The 24,503-nt window shown below is 36.4% G+C and overlaps 1 protein-coding gene across 1 annotated transcript in view; it reads right to left on the reverse strand.

Moving 5' to 3' along the window:
- Positions 1–24,503, reverse strand: part of PPP1R9A (protein phosphatase 1 regulatory subunit 9A) — a 261,195-nt gene that overhangs the window by 44,992 nt on the left and 191,700 nt on the right. Inside the window, 3 exon segments of the mRNA XM_014554033.2 lie at positions 15–244; positions 2,227–2,280; positions 16,617–16,772. Coding sequence (XP_014409519.2) covers positions 15–244; positions 2,227–2,280; positions 16,617–16,772 — 440 coding nt within the window.

The following is a 24,503-nucleotide window of genomic DNA, read 5'->3' on the forward strand; positions in this document are numbered from 1 at the left end:
TAGAAACTGCTTACTTTTGTTGAAAATCCTTGATCAGTTTCTTTGCCTTGTTGTATTTCTTTTCCAAGGCCTGGTACTGGCTTTGAGTCTCTTTGAGATGCTCGTTCACTGTGTGGCATAATGTTTGAGCCTCAATCCAGTAGCTCTCCAACTTCAACATTCTTTCTTTATTCTCTTCTATATTCTGCTGGAGTTGGGTTTTTTCTAGTTCCCACCTCACTTTCTCATTTTCTGCTGCTTGTAGCTGAACAAAGCAAATGTCAAAGCAAGGATAATCTGGATACTTCTATAGCAAAAAATCTCTGCTATTTTTATAGGACATTTTAGATTAAATCCCATTGTTACATGTACTCAATCATCAAACACCCTGAGATGAGAAAAGCAAGTATTACTTTTGTCATTACATAGATTATTAATGGAAGCCTTGAAAAGTGAAATGGTTTGTTCTGAGTTTCTAGAGCCTGATACACCCCAATATGCATAGAAGTATAAAAGATGGTGTAAGTAAAAATATTCCTTATTGTTGAATTAATTTAAAGTCTCTCCAAAGAACAGAAAGGCAGCTTCTTGTGGTTTCTGCTCCCAGGGAAGCTTAGGAACAGATAGCTTACTAGTCCAACCCCCTCATTTCTATAGAAAGTCAAGGCTGATCTTTTAGGTGAGGGGTCAAAGGTCATTTATTCACAATAACTGTCTGACCTTTAAACTAGTGCTTCATCTACTTTGCATGCCACCTTTAAAGTTCAAAACGATGCATAGTCATTATAAACTATCAATGTTCAAAATCTAAAGCATTCCAAAAGCATACAGCATTCAGCAAATGGAAATACAAGTTTTTATGCATGGTTTGCATAAATACATTGATAAGATAGATTACAAAGTAAAAAGTACTCAAAAACATTTCAAAATTAAGAATTCTATTATCAATATGGATATAAAAAGTCACATTAAACTAATCTATGGATATTATCTATCAATAGAATATTGAGAAAAATACAAAGTACTGATTTATAGGATTTTCTAAATTAACTAACACATAAGCTTTGTTAAGCACTTACAATCACAGAGGAATTTTTTTCCATGATTGTAACCAACAATTAAAAAAAAATCTTCTATTCTTCCACTCTATGCCAAGAAACAATAGCAGTTTAAAACAGGACTGGGTTTTTACTGCATCTTTTAATGTTTTTGTGTTCAAGTTGTTTATTTACCAACCACTACTCATTTAAAAATTATTATTCACAGAGCTTGGCTGACACCATGAATGATATACAGACATGTTTTGACTAAAGAGCTACAGAGTGATTAGCCGAGAATACCTTTTAACCAAAATAGCCTTGCTAATTCATCTCCATTTAAAACACATGGAAAAACCAAAACAAGTATACAGTGTGAACAGGAAAACAGATTGTTAGTGGTGGGGGAGGAATTATGTCTCAATTTTTAGAAGACTATGAAAAAAGATACTGTTTTAAAAGTAATTCAAAAGATATTTTAAAATCTTTGAAGTTACATATTTGATAAAACCAGACACAATTCAAGAAATTTACAAGTATCCTATAGTTTACCAATTAAAAATGTCCTTTTGAATTTTGTATTATTTCATTTGTAAACTAAAAATACATACACCCATTTATCAACACCTGTGTTTTCCCACAAATTTAAATAATGTGAATTAAATTTGTCTAAAGATTTCTGGTTGCATCTGGTACCTAAAATAAATTATTCATATGTTATATTAAATTTCATAATATTTAATTATTAGAAATTGGAAATGTTCTCCATGAAAAGTAATTAATGTGCTATGTTAAAATACACTGTTTCTAATGAGTAGTCTAAAAATAAATAAATGATTAAACTTATTTAAAATAAGATAAATCAAGAGAAAGATAAACTATAATAGCTTGTGCTTAAGGAATTAGTGGATAAAATGTAATTCGGATGCCATTAAACACATTTACTTTTTGAGGAAAGCTCAGAGGAAACTGGCCACATATGTGCAAATATGTAAATCTGTAATTGTAAGATATTGTGCTATTTTTACTGAGAGGTATGGTGGTGCAGACCCCCTCAAGGTATGCACTGGGAGGTTTTTCCAGTAACAGTGGAAATGAATCTCTCACATTTGCATTCTTTCCAGTGTACATAAATAAATCCTTTAGTCCTAGAGTTGAATTTATTTTAAGTTTAAAAAGTACAATTCAAACACCAGGTACTGGTGCTTACCTTGGTCTTCAATTTTTGAATCTCTGCTTCTGTAACCGCATGTTTGATTTGCAACTGAAGATGAAAAAGAAAGAGAAAAATCTGAACTAAGTGTATCTATATTTTTAAAGCCTAAGCAGCTAACAGAATGCCTTATTACACAGCTGAAAGCCTAGAAAAGTGCTGCAATGCAGCAGGTTGTAAATTAAAATGTCTAGTGTGTAAAACGACTCCTAGGTGCGAACTAATTAAACACAGGGTTTATGGCCCACACTCCCTAACATCAGATTAGGTTACGAATTTAATTGCTAAGGGACCAAAGAGAAGGAAATACATTTTCTTGCCCTCTTTGCAGCTCTTCCTTTATGATTTGAGTGTCAAGAATTGTTTCCTTGCAGTCTTGTGGATTCAACAGCTTCAGCAGGCAACTCAGCCTGTGGCTGTGGGAAGCTTCGATCCCGAACCTGGAAGAAAGGTGGCGCTCTGGTTCTGCGAGTTGCAGGCATCCTAGGCTGAGCAGCTCTTTCACAGCTCAGCCTGCTACAAAGCTGGAGATAAGGATGATGAGGTTCCACGGCGAAATCTGTAATTTTTTTTAATTGCAGGAAAAGTACAGATCTAGATTTCTGTCCTTTAAAAGATCTACTCCTATTGAGGACCTGGACTGGACCCCCAAAAGTTTCCACTACAGTTTACTAGCCTGAAGCCACCATTTACATTTGTTTGTTTTGCTTCTCCCCTCCCCCCACTTTGTTTTCGCCACAAGGGAAGAGAATGAAGGAAACATGCATTCCTTAAGGGATAAATAAGTACAGCAAAATTCACGGAAAGCAATTTATGGGCTGACAGTCACTATTCTAAAATCCTTAGGGCCAGATGTTTTTGGAATTCAGAGTTCTTCCAATTTCAGAAACGTAGTAAGATGTATTTTTCCCTAAATTGCTTATTGCCCACAGCAGGGTTTGTGGAGGCACTCTGTAATCAAACACATGAATATTTCTGCCACCAAACATGTGACTATTCTCACTAAGAGAGGTGCATAAAGACTTTGGTCAGGTTTACCACCAAATGAGTTTGCCCCAAAATTATTTTAAAACAACTGTTTTCAGAGCATTTTGGATTTAGGATTGTAAGAGGGACTGTAAATGTCCTATACTACTGTAATCAAATAACTCTAACTTTTTCTTATTGGAAAGACAGCTGATGGGAAGATAGAACTTTTGGAGATAACACCACCCCGAAAACCTCAGCTCGCTCTCTCTGGTTTGTAATCTCCATTTCCTTGGTTTTCACTTGGCCAGCAGGGGCAAATGGGAAAGACAAAGAGGGGAAGAAATTAGGATCAAGGACAGGTTCGTTCAACACCCTCAGATGCTGGTGGATAAAAGCCCAGAAACTGAGAGCCCCATGGTCCTCACAAAATGCCCCCTCGGTGATGCTGCAGCTCTCCTGTGAAGTTCAGGACTCTGCAGACTACACTGCTACACTTCTGCGGGGTGAGCTTGGAACTCTCAGATTTGCCCTTTATCTTGCTCTCCTGCTTCAGACCTGGTCACTCCCGCAGCCCTGCATGATGTGCGGCTCTTGTTCCCTTCACCGTCACTCTTCTAGGGCCTCCTGTGCTCTCGTGGTCTCTAGAGAGGAGGCACTCCTTGTGCAGCTGTCATTTTTCTGTGAGGCCACACAGGCAGTCCTGGCCCCCTCCGTCTCTCACCACAGCCACAGTGGTACAATGTGCAACTTACCTGCCCTAAGAAGAGCACCCATGCCCCTGGCCAGCGCCACTCCAAGTTTATGGCATCTCCCTTCTGCCTCACTGCTGAGGCCTGTGCTCACCCAGAGCCCTGGTCTGGATGAATTTCTCGGGGCCTGACACTGCCAAGCAACCTAGGCTGACAGACTGGAATGCCCAACTGTGGCACTGTGGACTCTTCAACTCTGGGCCCTACAGTGAACACACTATTGCAGAATCACAGATCCATACACTGCTAGACTCACTTCAGACATGGAAATCCAGGGCTCATAGATAAAATTTCCCTTGGAAAATAAGGATTAATTAAAAAGACATTTATTGAGAGCTGTCATGTACCAGACGCTGCAAAGATTAGCACTAGTAAACAGTAGTGCTAATCTCCCTACCAATATAAACAAACCAAAAATGGTAAAAGCATTTAGATGTTAGACATGATACATTACATACAGATATGATATAGATGCACACACATATGGCTATAAAGAATTATTTTCCACGGAGATCTTGCACACACTCAGGCATCCAGCAAATCCACATGCCTAGATGATTTTGGAGTATCTGTAACTGTTACTGACACCACTGACTCCTTGTTCTTTCTACCATGTGCCATGTGTGCAGAGTAGTTAAGTTAGATGGCTGGAATTCATCTCAGGCCTACCATGTACTAGCTATTTGAGTTGTGAAATTACTTAACTTCTTTTACCTTCACTTTCCTCACCTGTAAATATAGTTACTCTTAGTCATAATCTTCCTTACCGGAAAATTAAATGAGATACCCATGTAAAAACTTTTAGCACAGTGGCTAACATAGAATAAGTCCTCTGTAAAGTTAGCCAAGACTAAGAAAGACTGATTTGAAGAACCCAGGTATGACTGCCCTAATTCCACTTCTCAGCTAAAAGTGCTGAATGCTATAAAATGTCACACCTGAAATAAAATGAACACCTCTGGTTCTATTTGAAGAGTAGCAAGAAATCAAAAGGGCAGATTTTATGATGAATACTGCAGCTAGAAGGAAGTGCCAGATTTTATTTTCTCAGTGGTTACCTCCCTGTAGGGTAACCAACTAAACTGCAGTGCAACTTGCTGGGACTTTGGATTTTCTTTGCTCAGATCACTGTGCTCTCTAGCAAGCGACTTCTCTGGGCCCCCATTTCCCATATGAAAAATGAGAGGCCTAGGTGGGAAGAGCTGCAAGGCCCTGCAAGTACTACAGGTGTGACATTCATGAAACGAGGAGCCCAGAGACGGTTGTCAGGGTTGCAGAGTCCAGAAATTCTTGTCCCAAGCCAGCATTTTCATTCCTACGAACGCACATACTAGATTTATCCACTGATATGCGGGACAAACGTAAGCGAAACTGTGAAGCAGTCAATTTGATGTTCAGTTATTCCATCCCTCCCATCTCACCAAAATAGACAATAGAAGAGAGCTGACCTCATAAGCAGCGAGGTGAGAACACTGATAAAAGCTTGGAATGTTACTAAGTACAGCCAAATTCTTTAGACACAGGAAAGCAGAATGAAGTCTGTAAATTCAGACATGACTCAGAAGATGGACAAACGTTTTAGTGCAAGATTTTCCTTAGTACTCAGAAGACCTAAAATTACAGGTTCTTGATTATTTCAATCTTGCATGCACATTAAGAGAATGTCTACAATCCATCATTATTAACAGGAAAAGCATCGAAAATAAACCAACTGAAGCCTTTTACTTTATATAGGAAGAAACGGTATTTCAGTAGCTTAAGATGTACAGCTAATAAGTGCCAAAGCCAGGTTTTACAAATTCCAGTCCACAGTCCTTTCCACTAATTCTAAATTTCTTACATTTGTAGGACCCTTTATCTTTTTTACCATCTCCTTCCTCATTGGAAATGAATCTGTGAGGGAGGCTGGACAGGCACTGTGTACCTCACTGTTCAAACAGGGAAACAGACTCAGAGAAGTTACATGGCTTCTTCAAGTAAGTCCCCAGCAGAAGCAGGTGGGTGGAGTGGGAAATTATCCCAGTTCTGACTCTACATGCCTCTGTTCCTCCCTTCACCATGCACCTAATCTGAACCAGCTTTGAGATACCTTTTTCATTTAATCATCACAAAAACCTTGAGGCATATGTCATCAACGTCACCTCCCAGAGGAGAAAGTACTACTCTGCCTGGAAACCATGGATCACTTCTGGTAGTCTGAGTATTCTGCCACTACGTACAAAAGGGTGCTCAATCAGCCTCTGTTGTCACTCATGGAACTCAGGAAGAAGTCTCTCATTACTCAACCAGCATTTACTGAATGAGACTATGTGCCAGGTGCCGTGCTAGTTGCTGAGGATACAGAACATGACATGGAATCTACCTTTAAAACACTTAGTACAGGGAGGCTAACATGACCTCCTGAGAGAAGGTCCCAGATCCCTGAGAGAAACCCGGAAGAAACGTCAGAGGACCCGGGGCTTTGGTCTACGTATTGTCTCTCTAACCGCGGCCCCTACCTCCCAGGTGAAGTGGGCGCAATGACTTCCACGTCATGAGGAAGAGGAAACTGCTTTTCAAAGAGATGAAGTGACTTGACAAAAGAAGTAGAGTCTGTAGAAAGTTGAATTTTCTTATTCTAGGGCAGTTCTCCTTCCAAAGTACATATAGGTCCAGGGGTTCGCACATAACCCCCGAGACTGGTCAGGCTGACTGCAGGGAGCGGGGGTCTACAGGACTGGTCAACAGAAACAGCCCGAGAGACCTGCTCGAACTTTTGGGCTTCAGAGAATCTATGTTTGGACGAAAGACTTGGGAAGGGAGGATATAAATGAAAAGAAAAAGTTAAGGATTGTAGGTCAGTGTCTTTTCACCTTATAAGACCAATCCCTTTCATCTCTTCTGTCATCTTTAACATGAATGCCATCGATATCCACCCCAGGGTCACAGCACAAATAAACACACGCACTCCTACGGGGAACAGGAGCTCGCCTGTAACATTCTGCAGGTGTACCTGCTGTGTTTATTTTCTGTTTATTTCTTTAAAAAAGATGAATACAGAACAAGTACTCATATTGCTGAATCAATATAATCCAAATATAACTGCACCAGAAATAGAAACATCCTTATGCATAAACATTGTAAGTCTGAACTTCTGCGCTCTCTTTATCTTGTACAAATATGGAAAACATTTTCTTTAAAAAGGGAGATGGTTATCTTTGCAGGAAAGATTTTAAGAGTGCTCTAGTACCATATATTTTACAATCAGTTAAGACTCTGTTCTCCGTTCTTCCTTTACAAGGGGAAAATAATTGATATTTGCATGCAACTTTATGAAGTAGTTTCAGCACTGGAATCAGAATTATTCTTATTCTTATTCTTATTCTTATTCTTATTCTTATCTTTGTGATCATTTGACTGCAGTCTGTCTTACCCAGGACAGGGTAAGTTCTACAAAAGAAATCAGGGCTGCTTTTTGCCTCCACTTTGGTGCTGTTAAAATGAAGCTATGCCATATTGCTTTACCATTTCTGCTCAAAGCTTCAGATATGTGGCATCTGTCTTTACATTAACAAAAGTGGTTTTCTCAGGTACTAGTGTATGCGAAATTAGCTGAAATCAGCTGACTGAATGATATCATAATCTAATCTGAATGACAACACTGATTGCAGTATATGCAGCATAGGGTGAGATATCCCCCCAAAGGCCCTCTCTAAGTAGGTACTCATAAATTGTATTAATGATGAAGGTGCTGGACAGCCTGTAATTACAGTTCCTTTTTAATAAAAGTCTGTTTACTGTTAAGTATGTAACATTTTTTAGCTTCTCTACAGGTTAATGGAAAGTTCCATAAAGATAACTTTATTATCTAATGCATTAATAACTTTTTCTAGACTATTTTTCATAGATTCTCTATAACTTAGGTAAGTAAAAGGACATGATTTTTAGACTCTATTTTTCCCTCAAGACAAATATAGAACTATTTTAACTGGGAGCTAATACCCATGGCTCCTCAGGAGGAAAAGTGGAGGGAAGCACTGGACAGGCCCTTCTGACTCAGCCTCTTCCTCTTCCCTATAAGTTTCCAGTGAAATCACTTCAAAAAGAAAAACTCACAACAAAATTGACACTGAAACTAAAAACAACTCTTACTAGAATATGAGAGACTCATGAAGTTGGATTAAGGAAAACCTATCCAAGCCTCACCCTAAAGACAGGGAGATGCTTTGTGCCCCTCTCACTGATTGCTTGAGATACAAAGTCTATCCAACAAGCAAGTTGGGTACCCTCTACTGTCTTTCCCGGGAGCTGTCCTTAGATCAGTTTCTCTAAATCTCGGTATTCTGTATTCATTCAGAAAGCAACTGCTAGATGAGGAAAAGAATGTAGGAAGGTGGCTGAGAGTAGCACGCTGCCTGCTTTCAGGGGCAGAACCCCAAAATATAGACCATGGTGGTCGCAGTAAGCTCTTTAAGAGCAGGGAATAGGCTTTTTTTCCTTCCCTTTAACTCAGAGAATTGAGGGACGAGATTTGGAAATATCTCACCTTAGTATAGAGAACTACTTTAGATGACAGGCTGCCAGAAAGTAGTAACCAGGCTGGAAACTAGGCACACGGATATGTCCTCCTGATATGAAGGTCTAGAAATGGGATTCATAATTTTAAAAAGTGGCTAAATACACAAAAGTTCTTTGTCTCATTTCAAGGTAAATAAAGGAGACAGAGGCAAAACCGACCCTAAGTACTAAACACTTAAGATCAAGGAAAAGAGAATATCAACTAGAAAATTCAAGTAAGTAAACCTGTGAAAATGATGTATCCCACAAACAAAAAGATATTTTAGGGCGTCTATATGGAATACCAGGATGAGGAAAAAGTGACGGAGCACAAGAAACGAGTGGAGAGTAAGGAAACTACAAATGTAGTAGTAAGAGAACTAAGCCACGTCAGAGGTGCTAAAGAGCATACCCGAATTTGAAGTTAAAAGCATACATAATGCTACAGAAAACTGAATCACTGATACGAGAAGATCCATTTGAGAACAATCCCAGACATTAAAAAAAAAAAAATACAAAAAAAGATAAGAAGATAATACTGAAGACAGTGTTTCTAGAAAAGAAACAGAAACCAAAAAAAATAACAAAAATGGAAGGAAATATTCATAGATCAAAATGAAAACAAAACACAAACATAAAACAAGGAACACAGATTAGAAGGGAAAAAAATGAATGAAAGGAGGCCTATTTCAAGAAGCTGTGACAAAAAATTTAAAGTACAAGGTTAAAGTTACACAAGCATCTGTCAGTTGTCATTAGACTTTTCCTTACAATATGCAATGTTAGCTCAAAACAACGAAGCTTGCCCTACAACATTTTCAGAGGAAAAGGTGAATCAAAATACTAAACCCAGCTAATAATCACCCCTGTGTCATAATAATTAGAACGTCCCATTCTCAGGATGGGAAGCTCATTAAAACTCTATCCTCCATGAATACTTAATAAATTAGAAAGATTTAAAGATTATTAATAAATTAATTACTAATAAAATTAATGTAGTAAATTAATAATCTTTAAAAAGATTACTCTGAGAAATGAGAAAAAAATCCAGAACTTAAGAATTAATTAGCAAATTCTGGTCTAAAGGGGATAACAGTTGAAGCTGAGTAAATTGAGAATGTATCTATTTGTTGTATGTATTATTATAAAGCTAACAAAAATTTAAGTTTTTTAAACTGTGAGAAATTCTAACAACAATCTTGTCATAGAAACCAAGATTCTATCAAAACTTCTATATGGAACATTCAAATGGCATTGTTTTTGTTCGTAATTTTAAAAATTATAGAAATCATTAGATAACATTTTTTAAAAACTTGAAGATAATCCTTAGTAAAAACCAATAAACATAAAAAAGAAGCATAAAATAAGGTGAGATCAAGTATACCTTGAAAATTATACTGATAAATTTAAAGTGCTAAATTTTCTTATTAAAAGATGCAGACTGCAAGATGATACTTTAAAAATTTACAATAAAATAAAGTGCTACAATTATATTCATATTAAAAGGAAGTATACATGAATGTCCTAGTGTGTTTATCCAGCAACTATTTTAAAATGTAGCAGTTAGATTATTAACATTAGACAAAGCATACTTAAAGAATCTTTAAGTCATATTTTATGTACTTCCAACATAATATTGAAATAGATAATCAAAGCTGTTAGACACAAAATATAATTAGGAGGTGCAATTTTACTAGATGGCTCCAGTTTACTAGGTTAAATAGGAAAAATGAATAAAGATACAGAAGGTACGAAACACATAATATCACTTTCATCATAATTAATTTATTAATCTACAATAAAAGCATTACTTAAAAAAACTCAACTTGAAAAGACATTATCTGACCACAATGTAATACAACATTAACAAAAGTTATAAATTAAAAACTGTTTCCTCAATTATTCAAGTCAAAGAGAAAACAAACAGTAAAAATTAAAAAAATATGGACTATTTGCAAAATGATGATAACAAGAAGCACATGGAAACTAAAATACATGGCCAAAGGTCTAATCAGGGAGAGTCATAGTTTTAAGTGCTTTTGTGTTTAAACAATAAAGTATTACAATAAATTAAGCATTTGCTGCAAGAATTTAAAATAAGACAAATCAAACATTCCTAAGGATTACAGGATGATGGAATTAATAAAATAATAACGGTAGAAATGACTGAATTAAGTAGGGAAAAACTTCCAGCTTAGTACCACTAACAGACTAACAAAAGCTATTTTCTGCCTCTCCTGAATTCAACTTTGGAGACTCCAAAAGAGAGAAAAAGGAGATGGAATTCAGGTTCTCATTCAATGATTAACAAAAAAGCCTGTGAGAAACTCTTCAGAGACAGAACACGAGTGTTTCCAGATATATTTAGAAAAAATGAGGATCTGAAGCAGGAAAATGTCAGCAACCAGGAATGAGAGACAGAAGGCTATTTAATATTTAATATTTCACACGTGACCAAGGTAAGCCTGCATCTGTAGGTAAACCAAGGACAATCTATTCCACTGCCCCTAAATTTGGACATCCTGGCCACTAGCTTAAACTTCGGTGCCCTGTGGTAAAGCAGCAACCCCAGAACGTTGGTGAATTCACATCAGGGCAGCACTAAAACCCCATTAAGACTTAGAAAGAAGTATAGTTCAGTTGGAATTAATTATTTTTTAAAAGGCATACCTACAAATACATTTAACTAGAACTCCTGAGATACAAAAAACTTGGAGAGGGGAAGAGAGGTAGATGAGAATATGCTGTGGCTACTATTTTGTTAAATGGTAAAGACATAGCTATTGACCTGCTTTCTATACTGCTGGGAGAAAATTTCCTAAGCCTGAATCGAAGTTACTCGAGGGTAAGCTCTAGAAGAACAGAATAAAATTGTATAACTTTTAAGCAGCAGATGAAATTTTGTTGTATTTAATGGCAAATAAGTAAAATGATAAAAAAAAAAACAAGAAGAAGTATGGAAATTGTAAAATATGAAATAAGGTGGCAGATGTAAGTTCTAATATTAAAGTAAATATAAATGGTGCAAACTCACCAATTAACTGACAAATCCTCCCAGAACAGTATAAAAGTAAGACTTAAGAATAGACTGACTGAAGGAAAGAGATTTGTACAAAAGGATACAGAATGGCTAAAAACAAAGAGATAGAAGAAATAGATGCTGTGAAGCAAACATAAAGCAAAAGAAAGCCAGTGTTGAATTTTTACTATCAGACAAAATAGAATTTAGAGTAAATGCATCCTAAGGAACAAGAGAGATGTTACAATAAATCAAGAAGTTGTAATAATCCTGAACATATATGCAGGTAATAACAAAGATTTAAAATATATAAAACTACAACTGACAGAATTATAGGAAGAAAGGAATAACTGTAGCTTCCCATTTTAACATATGCTTTTCAGAATTAGTATATCAAGCAGACAAAATCTAAACCATGCTACAGAGAAGACATGTGTGTTTGTAATATTAATCTTTTTTATATAAATTTAACACTCACAGAAATTTCATACCCAAGCACAGAATACCTGTGCTTTTTGCATACATGAGGGATACTTAAATACAACTGTTTATGAATTAAGCTACAAAAGAAGTCATGAGAATTCTAAATAGCTACCATATGTTTTCTGAACAGAGTGTGATAAAATTAGAACCTAAAAACAAAAGGAGAGCAAAATTAAGTTGATATGTTTGGAAAGTAAAATACACCACTAAATAATCCTTGTGTTAAAGAGGGAATCCCAAAAGAAGTTTTGGCAGTGGCATTCTAAATGTAAAAAATTGTGACATGTAGCTAAAGCAATATTCAGAAAAAATTATAGCTTTAAATACACTTATCAGAATGCAAAAGTTATCAAAAAAATGTACTAAGTGTAACTGATTAATACCAAAAAAGAAAAAGAAAAGGGGGGAAAATAAAGATATTGGTAGGAAATAATAAAATAAGTATTTTTAATTCAAAAAGAAAAAACAGAAATGAAAGCTAACATGATATATAAAAATTCTAGAAAACACAACTAAGAAAAAATTGAAAATACTCAAGGAAAAGAATAAAAAGGTAACTATAGATATTAAAGACTTCAGTATTTAAAAACTGTATCAAAAAATATAAGTTAATAAATATGAATGCCTAGAGGAAATAAATTTCTTGAGAAATGCGAAATACCAAAATTGGCCCAAGAAAAACTTGAAAACTTGGAAAGAGTAATAGCTATCAAAAAGTATTTAAAATCTTCCTCCACAAAGGTACAGATTTTTTAAGCTGAGTAATAATAAACTTTCAGGGAATAGAGATTTTGATCTTAAGCAAGTCATTAAGTCTCTTTTATAAGTCATTTCTGAAAATCAAAAAATAGACAAAACTTCTTTACTTATATTGGAGCTAATATAACTTTGTGGCAACTCTTGATTAATCCACTCTAGTTAAGATTTCCTATTACTTACAGGTGAACACATATAATAGAGGGGATTATAAAATTTTAGAGAGGGTCAGAAAAGAAGACTTGAATTAAACAGATATATTCCATAAACTCAGATTATGAGTCAATGTGATAAACATGCCAGTTTTCTGCAAGTTAATATACTAGTTTAATGTAATTACAAAAATGCAAATACTTTTTTTCAGGGAATTAAAGTGATTCAAATGTTTTCTTGAACAAGTTGAAAAGTAAAGGAATTTCTGAAGAGAAGAGTTAGAAGGATCTGATTTATTCCACCAATGTTTTATATATATTCTAACAATACTGCACCAAAGAATGAGAAAAGGAACAGAATATGAAGGCCAGGAGCAGTCCAGAGTGTAATGACACAAATACTGTAGGTAATAATGCCACCTCAGCCAGACGGAAGGGGTAAATGAGCATTTAATAAAAGTGTTAGCCATCTTGGCAACCACTTAGGAAAATTAAATTAGGTAGCTGGCTTGTATTATACAACAAATTCCAGGATATGCTTGATACCATTCACTCACCAAAGATTTAACTACTAACTGTATACCAAGAACTGTGCAGCCCATGGATACAATATTCAGCAAATACAGAAGAGCTTAGAGTCTAGTAGCTACATAAAATATAAAGATACATAATAGTATAGCAAGTACTTTTACTTGAAATAAGATATTTATGAGAAGCCTCTGTAATACAAGACTTTCTACACAGTCCAAAACAAAATCATCTTCCACTTTCACTCCAGGTTTTGTGCATAATCCTGTGAAAAATATCTAGCACTATACAGTATCTGGGCATGTATGCTAATCACATGAACAAATTGCTTGTACACTGATGGTGACAGAGTACAAGACATAAATGCTGTGACAGAGTGCCACACAGTTGATAAGCAGTGGCAATCTCCTAAAGAAATGAATATGTTCGTATGTTAAATACAAAATAAAGGAGAATAAAAGAATTAGAAGAGAAATGGTGTGGTATTTACCTGCTTTAGAGGTGGTGACAAACTGTCAGTTCTTAAGAGCCAAAATTAAAACAACAGATTTGGTTACTCAGGCTAAAAAGCAATGAGAAATGATATACAGAAAGGGTCCAGATCATGCAGCAGCCTATACCAAGGTCAGCAACCATTTACTGTAAAAGACTAGACAGCAAATAATTTAGGATTTGGAGGCCATATGATCTCTGTGCAACTACTCTACTGCTGTAGCATGAAAGAAGCCACAAACAATAAATAAATGGATGTCCATGGCTATGTGTGAATAAAACTTTATTTACCAAAAAAAAGGGCAGTAGGCCAGATTTGGCCAGTGGGCCATAGTTTGCCAACCCCTGGTCTAGATCATGCAGCTATCTACATAATGGTGTCCCCCTGAAACAATTATTTATGGAGAACTGAGTTCTTGGCTCAATTCAGAAAATGGAGGATATAACCTTCCACATACTATTTCTGCTTTGGGGGATTCTTTAGCTTCCATAAAAGAATGTGTACCATCCTTCCCGCTCAATCATCTACCAAGGAGTGGAGGTCATACTTAACCTGGCAACACGGAAGAGCTACATAATATGATTCTGCCAGGCTACACAACCTTGTCCTCACTGCCTCAAAGCTGGATTGAGAGTTTTAATATTCAAGGAAGATTTCTTAAAGAACAAACAGTTCATCTACTCTTCTAGATAATATGTATTCTTGGGCCAAATCAGAGCCACAGAGAAACAGGTACCTAGATTACACCACGTCCTCCCACCAGCCACTTCCTGCAGAAGAACTTTCTTTTTCTGAATTGCTCTTTGAAAATATCAGTTAATCCAGAAAGTCTTTTTAAGAAGTGATCCTAAGGCATTGCTACTTCTACTGTAAGGGAACTCTGACCAATAATAATAGTAGACTTCATTGCCACCAAGATGTTTGTATCTGATTTAGAATGAGGAATAATCATAAATCATATGAAAAACCCATGTGTTTTGCCTCAAGGACTCTATGAACTATATAAATGGAAATGGTTCAACGTGACTAATAATAATACATGGAAGAGAAATGGGCACTCTCAACACACTAGGTGACATAAATTTCTATATCACCAAGAAAAGCCATTCTGGTGGCAACGTGGCATTAAGTACAAGTCCCCAGAATATTCACATTTTTTGATCTAATAGTTCCTAAGAGAATTTGTTTCAATATTTACTGCAATATTATTTTTAATAATTTAAAAAGACATGGAAACAAAGGAAATGTTCCAAAACAAGGAATTAAGTAAATTATAAAAGGTCCATAAGATGAAACAATGAATAAGCATTATTTATGGAAAAATATTTGATGACATGGGAAAATCCTAATAATACAATTTTAAGTATCACGACTAGGAATTTAACAGTATATATCATATAATTCCAAATAACATAATATTGGGATAATTAATACTGTCTTGGCATTTATAGAAATCTGTATTTTACAAAACTCTATAATGAACATAAGTTATTTTATTTAATAAAAACTTATTTGAAAAGTACATTCACCTTGACACTGGTTTCACAAATATAAATTTGTCACAGGGAATTAAAAAGGTAAGTCGATATATTAGGCATATTAGGTATAACATCAGAACATATAGAATTGACCTATTTATAATACATCAAAATTGGAAATTATAAATAAAATTAGAAATTAGAAATCTGCAATTATCAACCTTGTTTCTCATGAATAGGAGAATATTTTTTCCAAGTGGTCAAGTCCCTAAGAGACTTGCAACCACAGAACAGTGGTTTTCAAGTCTCCGTACTTTAGGTTTATTGTGGACAGGTTGTAAATAATGACATACTTGTCTTCAACAATGAAGGATGATGCATAAAACAATGAAGAATAAAATGCCTGGGGACCCGCTCATCACTGTTGCTGTTTCACATGCTGGGGTTCTGAGAAGTTAATTTGGAAGAAGAGTCTATGTGGCTGTCTGCATTCGCCCTCTCAGGCTCCCCTGCGTGGGTCAGGTGGGTCAGACGGATGGCATGCTTCAGCAGCAGGAGAGAAGGGTCATTGGTAAATTATCACCCTTGCCCTCAGGCTACAGTTTTTAGCAGTGGCTGCATCTTACAAAGCTGCAGACATTGAATGGCCCTCCTTCAAAAAAGGTAATCTCCCTCCCTCTTTACCCATTAAGCCAAAGGATGGTAACAGCTTCCGGCTGCTGCCGGTCCCTGTGTACTGCACCATCCCTTGGTAGTTCTGTTAACTCTGTTCAAAGTTCATTTATTAAACTTTCTTCAATTAAACCACTTGGGTATATCATCTAATTCCTGTTGGAACCTTGTCTATGTTGGGGGAAAAAAAAACAAACCTTAGAAATCACTGCCTTCGAGGAAAGCTTATCACCAGGTCTGGAAACTTTTATCAAATTTTAAAAATAAAACCTCAACTTGTCACGAAAGCTGCACCTTTAAACTACAGCTTGAAATTATGGAAATGACAAGTTATAGACTGTCACTATGACAAATAAGCATTTAAACTAATGATTATGGAATGAGATCTATTTAACTTTTGTCTTGAAATTCAATGAGATTCAAGACAATCTTTTATTAAAAGGATTTCTTTTGAAAAATGATTATTCTTAATATACTTTTCAAACAAAAGCATATGCTTAATTAAATGAAATGGACAGCTATAGAAAAATATTTTGCAGCTTAGCAACCTACCTCTTTGAACTTGTGACTGAGCTTGCTTGTGTCCAGGTCTGATGGGGAAAACATGTCCTCATTCTCAGGCAGCTCAAAGACTTCAATGGCCATGTCACCACCAGGAAGAATAGGTCCTACCTCATCCTCCTCTTCATCTGTGGCATAGTCTCCTGTCTGAAAGGAAGGGGATTTCAGAAATCTAGCTGTCCTTACCCAGGTGGAGGTGGTTTATTTTAAAATATTTTATAAAAGAGAAATAAACTATGACACCAAATGGTAAAAGGGTAAGTAGGCTTTTAAGTCAAGCATGCCTCATGCAGCCAATGTTATAAACAAATGTTAGTTCAAAGATCCAAAGTGACACATTTATGCTGTATTTAAGTGCATTTCTAAAAGTCTAACAGCCTCAGCAGTATCTTTGGTAAAGAAAAGTTATTTTCAATCTAAATATTTGATACTTATGTTGCTAAGAGAAATAAGTAATTCCTTTAAATTCCCACCACCTGTAATGAATAAGTCATCCAATAAGGAGAAGTGGGGAAGGAGGAAGGGGAGATCAAAAGATTCACAGAGTTGGAACGGACCTTAATTAAGCCTTACAAAGGTAGAGGAGATTAATTCTCCTAAGCTTTAGGGTTCAATCAGATCGGCTTTTTTTTTTTTTTTTGTAAACTAATGTGGTGGTTAACTAGTGACCTAAAGGTTAAACCGAAGTTTTCCAACATACAGCCAACACAGGTGTACGCTTTGCCTGTACAGTACTACTTTGATAAATCTCAGCATTTTGTCACTGTTAAAAATTTTTTCACCTAAGATTCTAGATTTCCAGTTTTTCTTAAGAAAGCCAAAGATCTGCTGGACATAGGCACATTATGACATAACAACTGGCCAGAGTCAGCAGTGGCTGCCCCTTTACGTGGGTTCGTGGACTTTCTAATACATGACAGCTTCCTTAACTCCATCATTCTCTGTTGCTAGCTTCATGCCCTCATGATACCCGCAGGCCCCTGTAGGTATCTGAGTTCATGACCCCTGGAATAAATATTCCTCCTCCTCACTCCCTTAACATTATTAGAAAGTAGCTTCTCTCCTGGCAGCATCAGGCTATAACACTGTAACTCAAAGTAATTGTTTGAACTCTATACCTTATGATATAATTTAAAGATACATCACTGATTCACAGGGTTGGAAAACAAAGTTCATTTAATTCATCCCTGTTCTTTCAGGTAGAATTACATTTAATACATAACACAGAGGAATTCATATTGCCTTTAAAAATTTTCATAAATAGTGTACTGGGTGATCTATTCCTTTGATTAAAGAGGCTAAACATCTGGTTGCTACTTTTTCTTTTGGTTCTACACTATATTCTTCTTGCTAAAGCTGAAACTGTATTTCCTTGACTGTTTGCACATGAAGGAAATCCAGTCATTAACCTCAATGCCATAATTCCTAATCTCTGGAAGACCATTACCAAATTGCCAATCCAACTTCTCTTTTTCAAAGTAAAATAATTCTAGTTTCCTCATAGGTCTTATTCTCTGTAATTGTCTCTGTGCCTGGACTCTGACTTCTCTCCAAGTTCTCCACATTTCTCTTAAACTGCGGTGCCCAGAAGTAGACACAATTTCTACTAAGGAATTTGGGGGCCATTGACCGTGATGAACAAAGGATCCTCAGCATCCTCAGACTCTTCTTCCCCACATGGAGACTATTACCATGAAGACTGTGATTCTGGGGGCATCTGTGTTTAGGAGTGAGCTCAGGATATTTCATACAGAGCAGTGATTTTCCAAACTGGTTATACATTAGTTAGAACTCCCTTTCCCCCCAAATATAATCAGAGATGCCTTGACCAAAAGGGAAAGAGGCAGATGGCCTCCATCTTGATCCTGTATAGCTCCTCAGTACCTGGAACCCTAGGAGTCCTTAGGAACCAGTATGAATATGTCTAAACTGTAAACACCATTCTGAGTGCCTTTGGCACTGGCAGGGGAAGGTAGCTGAACAGTGGGGGCTGGTTGGTTCCAGATCGCTTCCATTTGCTGGTATGATTAGATCCTACAAATCTTAAAAGGACTCTGATTCCAGACTTGGTATATTTTTTTTTGGTGATATTCTGTAAATTAATTCATCTCAAATATATATATATTTATAACTAATGGGTACTTTATAAATCCCAGTGATGTTAACAGGAATGTAGCAAGGCTGGCAAGTATACAATCTCAAGACACTTTGCTGAATGTTTCCATTTAGAGATACAAAACTATGTGCTGTTTTTAACTAGCAGCAAAGCCATGCCTTTATTACGAAGGCATATGCCAGGGGTACAAAATTCACTTCTATATCGAATCAATTTGATAATAACATGAATGACAATAAAATCTTAAGGTAAAATCTGATGACAATGTAGCACATTTGAAACGTAAGAGTTGAAACCAATAATTTGATGATTTTCCTTTGCCAGCTTGAAAATAAATACCTCTTCACCATATCTAAGGGAATGAATATAAATATGTGCCTAGGAAGGGGCCTGACATATAATAGGATCTTAAGAAATATTTTTTAAAAATCCAAGAATGGCAACTGCATTTACTTGGTAATATTTATAACCTGCTAAGGAAGTTTTCAGGAACATCAAGAAAATGCACTGCAAAGTCGTTTGCTAAGAAGGTAGTATTCTGTCACAGTTTTTAACACTCCTTATAATGAAAATAGGCTTAGGGTATATACAATATAAGTAATTCTTACTTCTAAGCATAATTCTAGCTTTGTTATCCATTTGAGTTATCAAAACTATCTCCATAAATTTAAGTTATTCAGAATTCTTTTGATTATTTTATTTTTTACTTCTCCAGTCTCTCTCCTTCTCGATACCCAAATTACCTGCAATTCTGCTAAAATTCTTTGTATCTTTCATTTCATCTTTCCATTTAGTAATGTTTTCTCTTTCTAATTAGACTTTAAAGCATCCTGAGGACAATATGTGTCTTTCATTGTCTTAATTCTACTTATTACTTACTGGAGGCTTTGGATAGAGTGTTTAGAAACTTTCTGTTCCATTCTCTCTTGCTGATCTTTTACCATCCCCATCCTAAGTAGGCTTTAGAATAAATGATGCATTTACTACAGACCCTCATAAGTATCCAGAGGTTAAAATTTTACATTTAGTAGATTTAGAATATATGTTCTTCTGATTCTTTTTTCTTGGACATTACTTTGATGGTTAATCTGCAAATAAAATAAATTACATGGAATGATATGTTAGCAGAATTTCATAGGTCTCAAAATTAAATTGGATTGAATCTAACATTCACAGAGGAAGATGGGCAATGTTGTACAAAAAATATTGCTACAACAAAGTATTTCCATTGTTATCTGGATCCTTCTCTTTTTGTCTCTTCATTCTGGAAAGATTCAGTATCTTTCAAGTAAACAGAGACTTTTGAAAGTTCTTTGTCCCAACCTGTAAATACAATTTAAATGAGGCAAGAATAGTTCTTCTAAATAGCCCCCTAAAAAGGGTAAAAAAAAAAAGAATAGTAATTATCTGGTAACTTACTATGTGCCCAACACTGTACATTCCTTAAAAACTGTCTGATACAGGTATTACCATGCCATGGTAATTTGAGGAAACTGAGGCTCAGAGACTGTACCCAGGTCAATTAGACATGTTGCTGAAGCTACACATCCAACATCTTTTAAAGCCCACGCTCTTTTCTCTCTGAGGCTGCTTGCACTATACAGACCTAAAGCTTTGCTGAAAAAAAGATGGAAATACATTCCTTTTATTTTTCACCAACCAAAAACCCTGGTGCATAATCCTGTTGTGTTGAGATTCACCCTCCACTTCTTTGAACATTATCATTCGGTTCTCTTTGAAGACTTGCACCTGCCTGCAGTGAGCTCCAAAGTTTTTGTCCTTTCTTTTCTCTCATGACATGCTCACCCTGGGCAAGTGCACAGAAGTCTCATATAAAACGTTTGGCTTCCAGGTACGCTGACTGATGTTTCATGCACTCTTTCTTACATAAACCAGACCAGTGCATATAATCTATAGAATTAATACAGTGTTTTAAAATGGACTGAAAAAGATACTTGCAAGGCAAAATTCCTCTAGGGTTTTATGGTTTGTCTTTTTTACATTTCCTTCTCACATCTAATTTTCTTGAGATACCAGTCTTTACGGATTCTTCATAAAGCATTTTATCTTGTTTTCATAGACACAACATCCTTTATACTCATATTCCATCAGAGCATACAATATTTTATTAAAGTAAATAATTGCAATAATAAGTGCAGCTGACAAGTTCTGCCCTTTCAGGTGGTTCTGCTGGAAGCAGAAGTGTGTAGACAGATTAGAGCCCTGAATATTCAGCAGGGCTGTAGATCTCAGAATGGGTTTACAGAAGGAACAGACAGTATCTGTCCTGGTGGTGAGTTAAGTGGAGAACAATTAAACAATCATGGTTTTGAAGTCATTTAGGCCTGGGTTCAAGTCCCAGCTCTTGATGGTGGAAAAGTTAGCTTTCAGATCTAAGTTTCAGTTTCCGCATCTATAAAGTAAGGATAAAAATAGTTCCTTAGTATAACAAGGTTGTCATGAGATTAACTTAGATGGTGGCTATAGAGTGTTAACACAAGATCACTGCTGGTACTCAGACTACAACAGCAATATGCTACAGCTTCACCAAATCTGTATCGTGTAACCAGACATTTGCTAACTTTTGGTTTCATAAATATAATATCCTAGAAGACGTTATAAGCAAAATGGTCATTTCTGAAGTAAAACCATTCCTTTCCCTAAACTTGCTCTTCTTGTATTCCCAGTTTTGGAGTAGGTACCAGCTTTTACTGAAGGCCAAGAAAACTTCCAGGCTTCTGTTCTAGCTTTTCGACCCCCCTCCTGCTGCAGTGGTCCAAGATGAGTATCCATCTACTTAGCACATCCTGTGAAGCTGCTGCCTTAAGGCTCTTCTAATCCACTCCTCTATGTTTCCATGACATGCCTTAACATCACTCGTAACACTTGGCTGTTCCTGTATCTGCCTCCTCCCAACAACTTCTTCTCACTCTAAGCTCCTTCAGAGTGCCAGGTATAATCTCTCCCTGTTATCCCAGTGTGGCCAGCACACTGCTTGGCATATTGTAGGCACTGAACAAATGTTTGCTGAATAAATTAATACAGTTTTAGCCACATCTGCACAGCATAGCAGAGCCTGATTTTCCTGTTAATTCTCAGCTTTCAAGTAAGAAATATAGTGAAGCACAGCTGCAGCTGGGGCCTAAATGACCCTTTTGGGGATTTTCTCTTGTTGTTAGGTTCAACCATTAGCAGTAATTTTTGCTGTAGCAATGTTTGCTCTGGTAAATTCAGGGAAACTAAATGGTGCTAATCATAAAAATAGCCTTAATTATGCAGTTTTTGTTGGAATTTGTTTACTGGAATTGAATTTGGTTATATATATTTTCAGACTCAGTTCTGTGGGAGAATAGAAGAGAGTTGCTTTTTCTCTGGAGGAGAAAGACCTCAAACTAACACTTCAATGTTTAAAATTCCTAAACCTGTGCCAACCATCCAGATGGCTTTCAGCAAAAGCACCCTCTTCTCTTTTTCCATTTTCTATCAGTTGACTTCTGTGTGTCCTGGTTTTGTCACATTAGGCCACTCAGTCTCTTTTGATGTCACCGGGGATATCAGCACCTTCTTCGTAAGGGTGTTGGGAGAATTTCCAGTAGTGATATATTCAACGTATTCATCACTTGCCTAGGATATGCTAAATGACCAGATGACTTTATGACTTTTGACTACATTTATTTTAAACATCCCTGGTTTCTCTGGGACAATGCCACTGAGAGACCAGGGCCCCAGAGGAGAAAAAACAATGTCACAGTTGTAGGATAGCAGACAAGTCATTTAGCTTGTCTCTTCTATGATCTCCTCCTCCTATAAAGTAGTACAAAAGATACCAATCTCCAATAGGGTACTGAGAGGATTCAAAGAAATAAAATATGTAAAACGTCCAGCATGATAGCTGGTCCAAGGTATTCATTTTTCTCATCGTTTATAAAGTCATTTAACATTTTCTTGTTCTCAGAATATTTTCTGATATCTTGCTTCATTCTTACTGTCTAGTCACCAAATCAAGAAACATCTAAACATCTCTATCTAGATTACAGATATGGCCTCTAGTGTTCTCTGCCCTCAGGTCGCTGGTAATACTGCTGACAAATTATTCTTCCTAAAATTCTGATCAGAGAGATTTAAGATTCACCTATAAAATCTTTTATAACAATTCAAACTCACCTTTCACTTCTTAAAATTTTCTAACAATTGAGGTAGACTATTCATAAATTAGAATTTAATTTTACAGAATTTTAAAGCTCCTTAGTTTACGCTCCACCCTTCCTTTTCAAAAGTGTACTCCTCAAAAGCAGAGACTATTTACCACTATGATACGGAGGCTCTAAAATGACCCCTTAAGATCCCTTTTTTCTGGGTAATCATGCTCTCATATAATGTCTTCCCCTTGAATGTGGGCTGGATCTAGAGACTCCCTTCTAATAACTAGAATACAACAAAAGTGATGGGATGTCACTTCTGAGATTTGTTTACAAAAAGACTGTGACTGGCATCTCTTTTGTCCTCTTGTTCTTGAGAAACAAGCCACTATGTTGTATGTGGCCCTATGGAGAGGCTCACATCACAAGGAACTGATGTTTCTGGCCAACAGCCAGCAAGGACCTGAGGCCTGCCAAAAGTCACATGAGGGAGCTTGGAAGTGGATCTTCTGTGTCCTGCCAACAGCTGCGAGTGAGCTTGGAAGCAGATCTTCCCCCAGGTGAGCATTTATATGACTGTAGCTCTGGCTGAAACCTCATTTTCAGCCTAGTGAGAGATCTCAAGTCAGAGGCATCCAGCTAAACTGACCTACAGATATTGTAATGTGTAAATATTTCTTATTATAAGTTGCTAAGTTTTGGTGGTAATTTGTTATACAGCAAGAGACAGGGGTACTGCCATAAGAAATATAAACAAACAGGGAAGTGGCTTTGGAAACAGGCAGTGAATGAAGGCTGGGAAGATTTTGAAGAGTATGCCTTGAACAGACTGTAAATGGAAATCTGGAAGGGGGAATCCTTGTTTGTAGTGGAGAAAGCTTAGTGACATTATCTCCTTCTGTAAGGAGAATGAAATATCCAGAGTGAACTGACTGAACTAGCTAAGCAGATTTCCAAACAGTGTTGAAGGTGCTGCCCGATTTCCTCCTGCTGCTTACAGTAAAATCTGATGAATACAGATCATTTGAGAGGACTGTCAAACAGAAGGGAACGAAGACTTCCTGGTTCTGAAAGTCTTGATTCTCAAATTAAGAAATGGCTTCCAAACAGTATTCAAATTCAGGATTTGCTATGGTCTAAAAATGAAGCAGAGTGTAACCATAAAATCTTTTGTTAAGAATTCTGAGCTTGGGAAACCCAAATGTTTTGTAATGAGCAGTAAGCAAGTCTGTCACCTGCCCTAACGAGAGACACTATCTCTATTTCCATACCTGGTCACTATACAAATATTATTGAAAAATAATTTGAAACAAAGGCCATTAGTGTCTCTGCTCACAAGACATGCAGAGAAATGAGGGACCCATAGGGGAACTGTCTCTCAACAATATCCACCCTTATTTCTACACGATTTTGGCATCTGAGGAATTTTCCCATGAGTATGACATTCCCTTGACTACACTGATCAGTGTTGCCCAGGGTTGCCAGGACAAATCTATTCAGTCTATCTTTCAGCATATAATTAAAGCTACAGATAAACAACAAGTTCATACTGTATAGCACAGGGAACTATATTTAATATCTTGTAGTAACTTATGGTGAAAAAGAATATGAAAACGAATATAC

The sequence above is a fragment of the Camelus ferus genome, chromosome 7, assembly GCF_009834535.1.
Source record: "Camelus ferus isolate YT-003-E chromosome 7, BCGSAC_Cfer_1.0, whole genome shotgun sequence".
Taxonomy (NCBI): Eukaryota; Metazoa; Chordata; class Mammalia; order Artiodactyla; family Camelidae; genus Camelus; species Camelus ferus.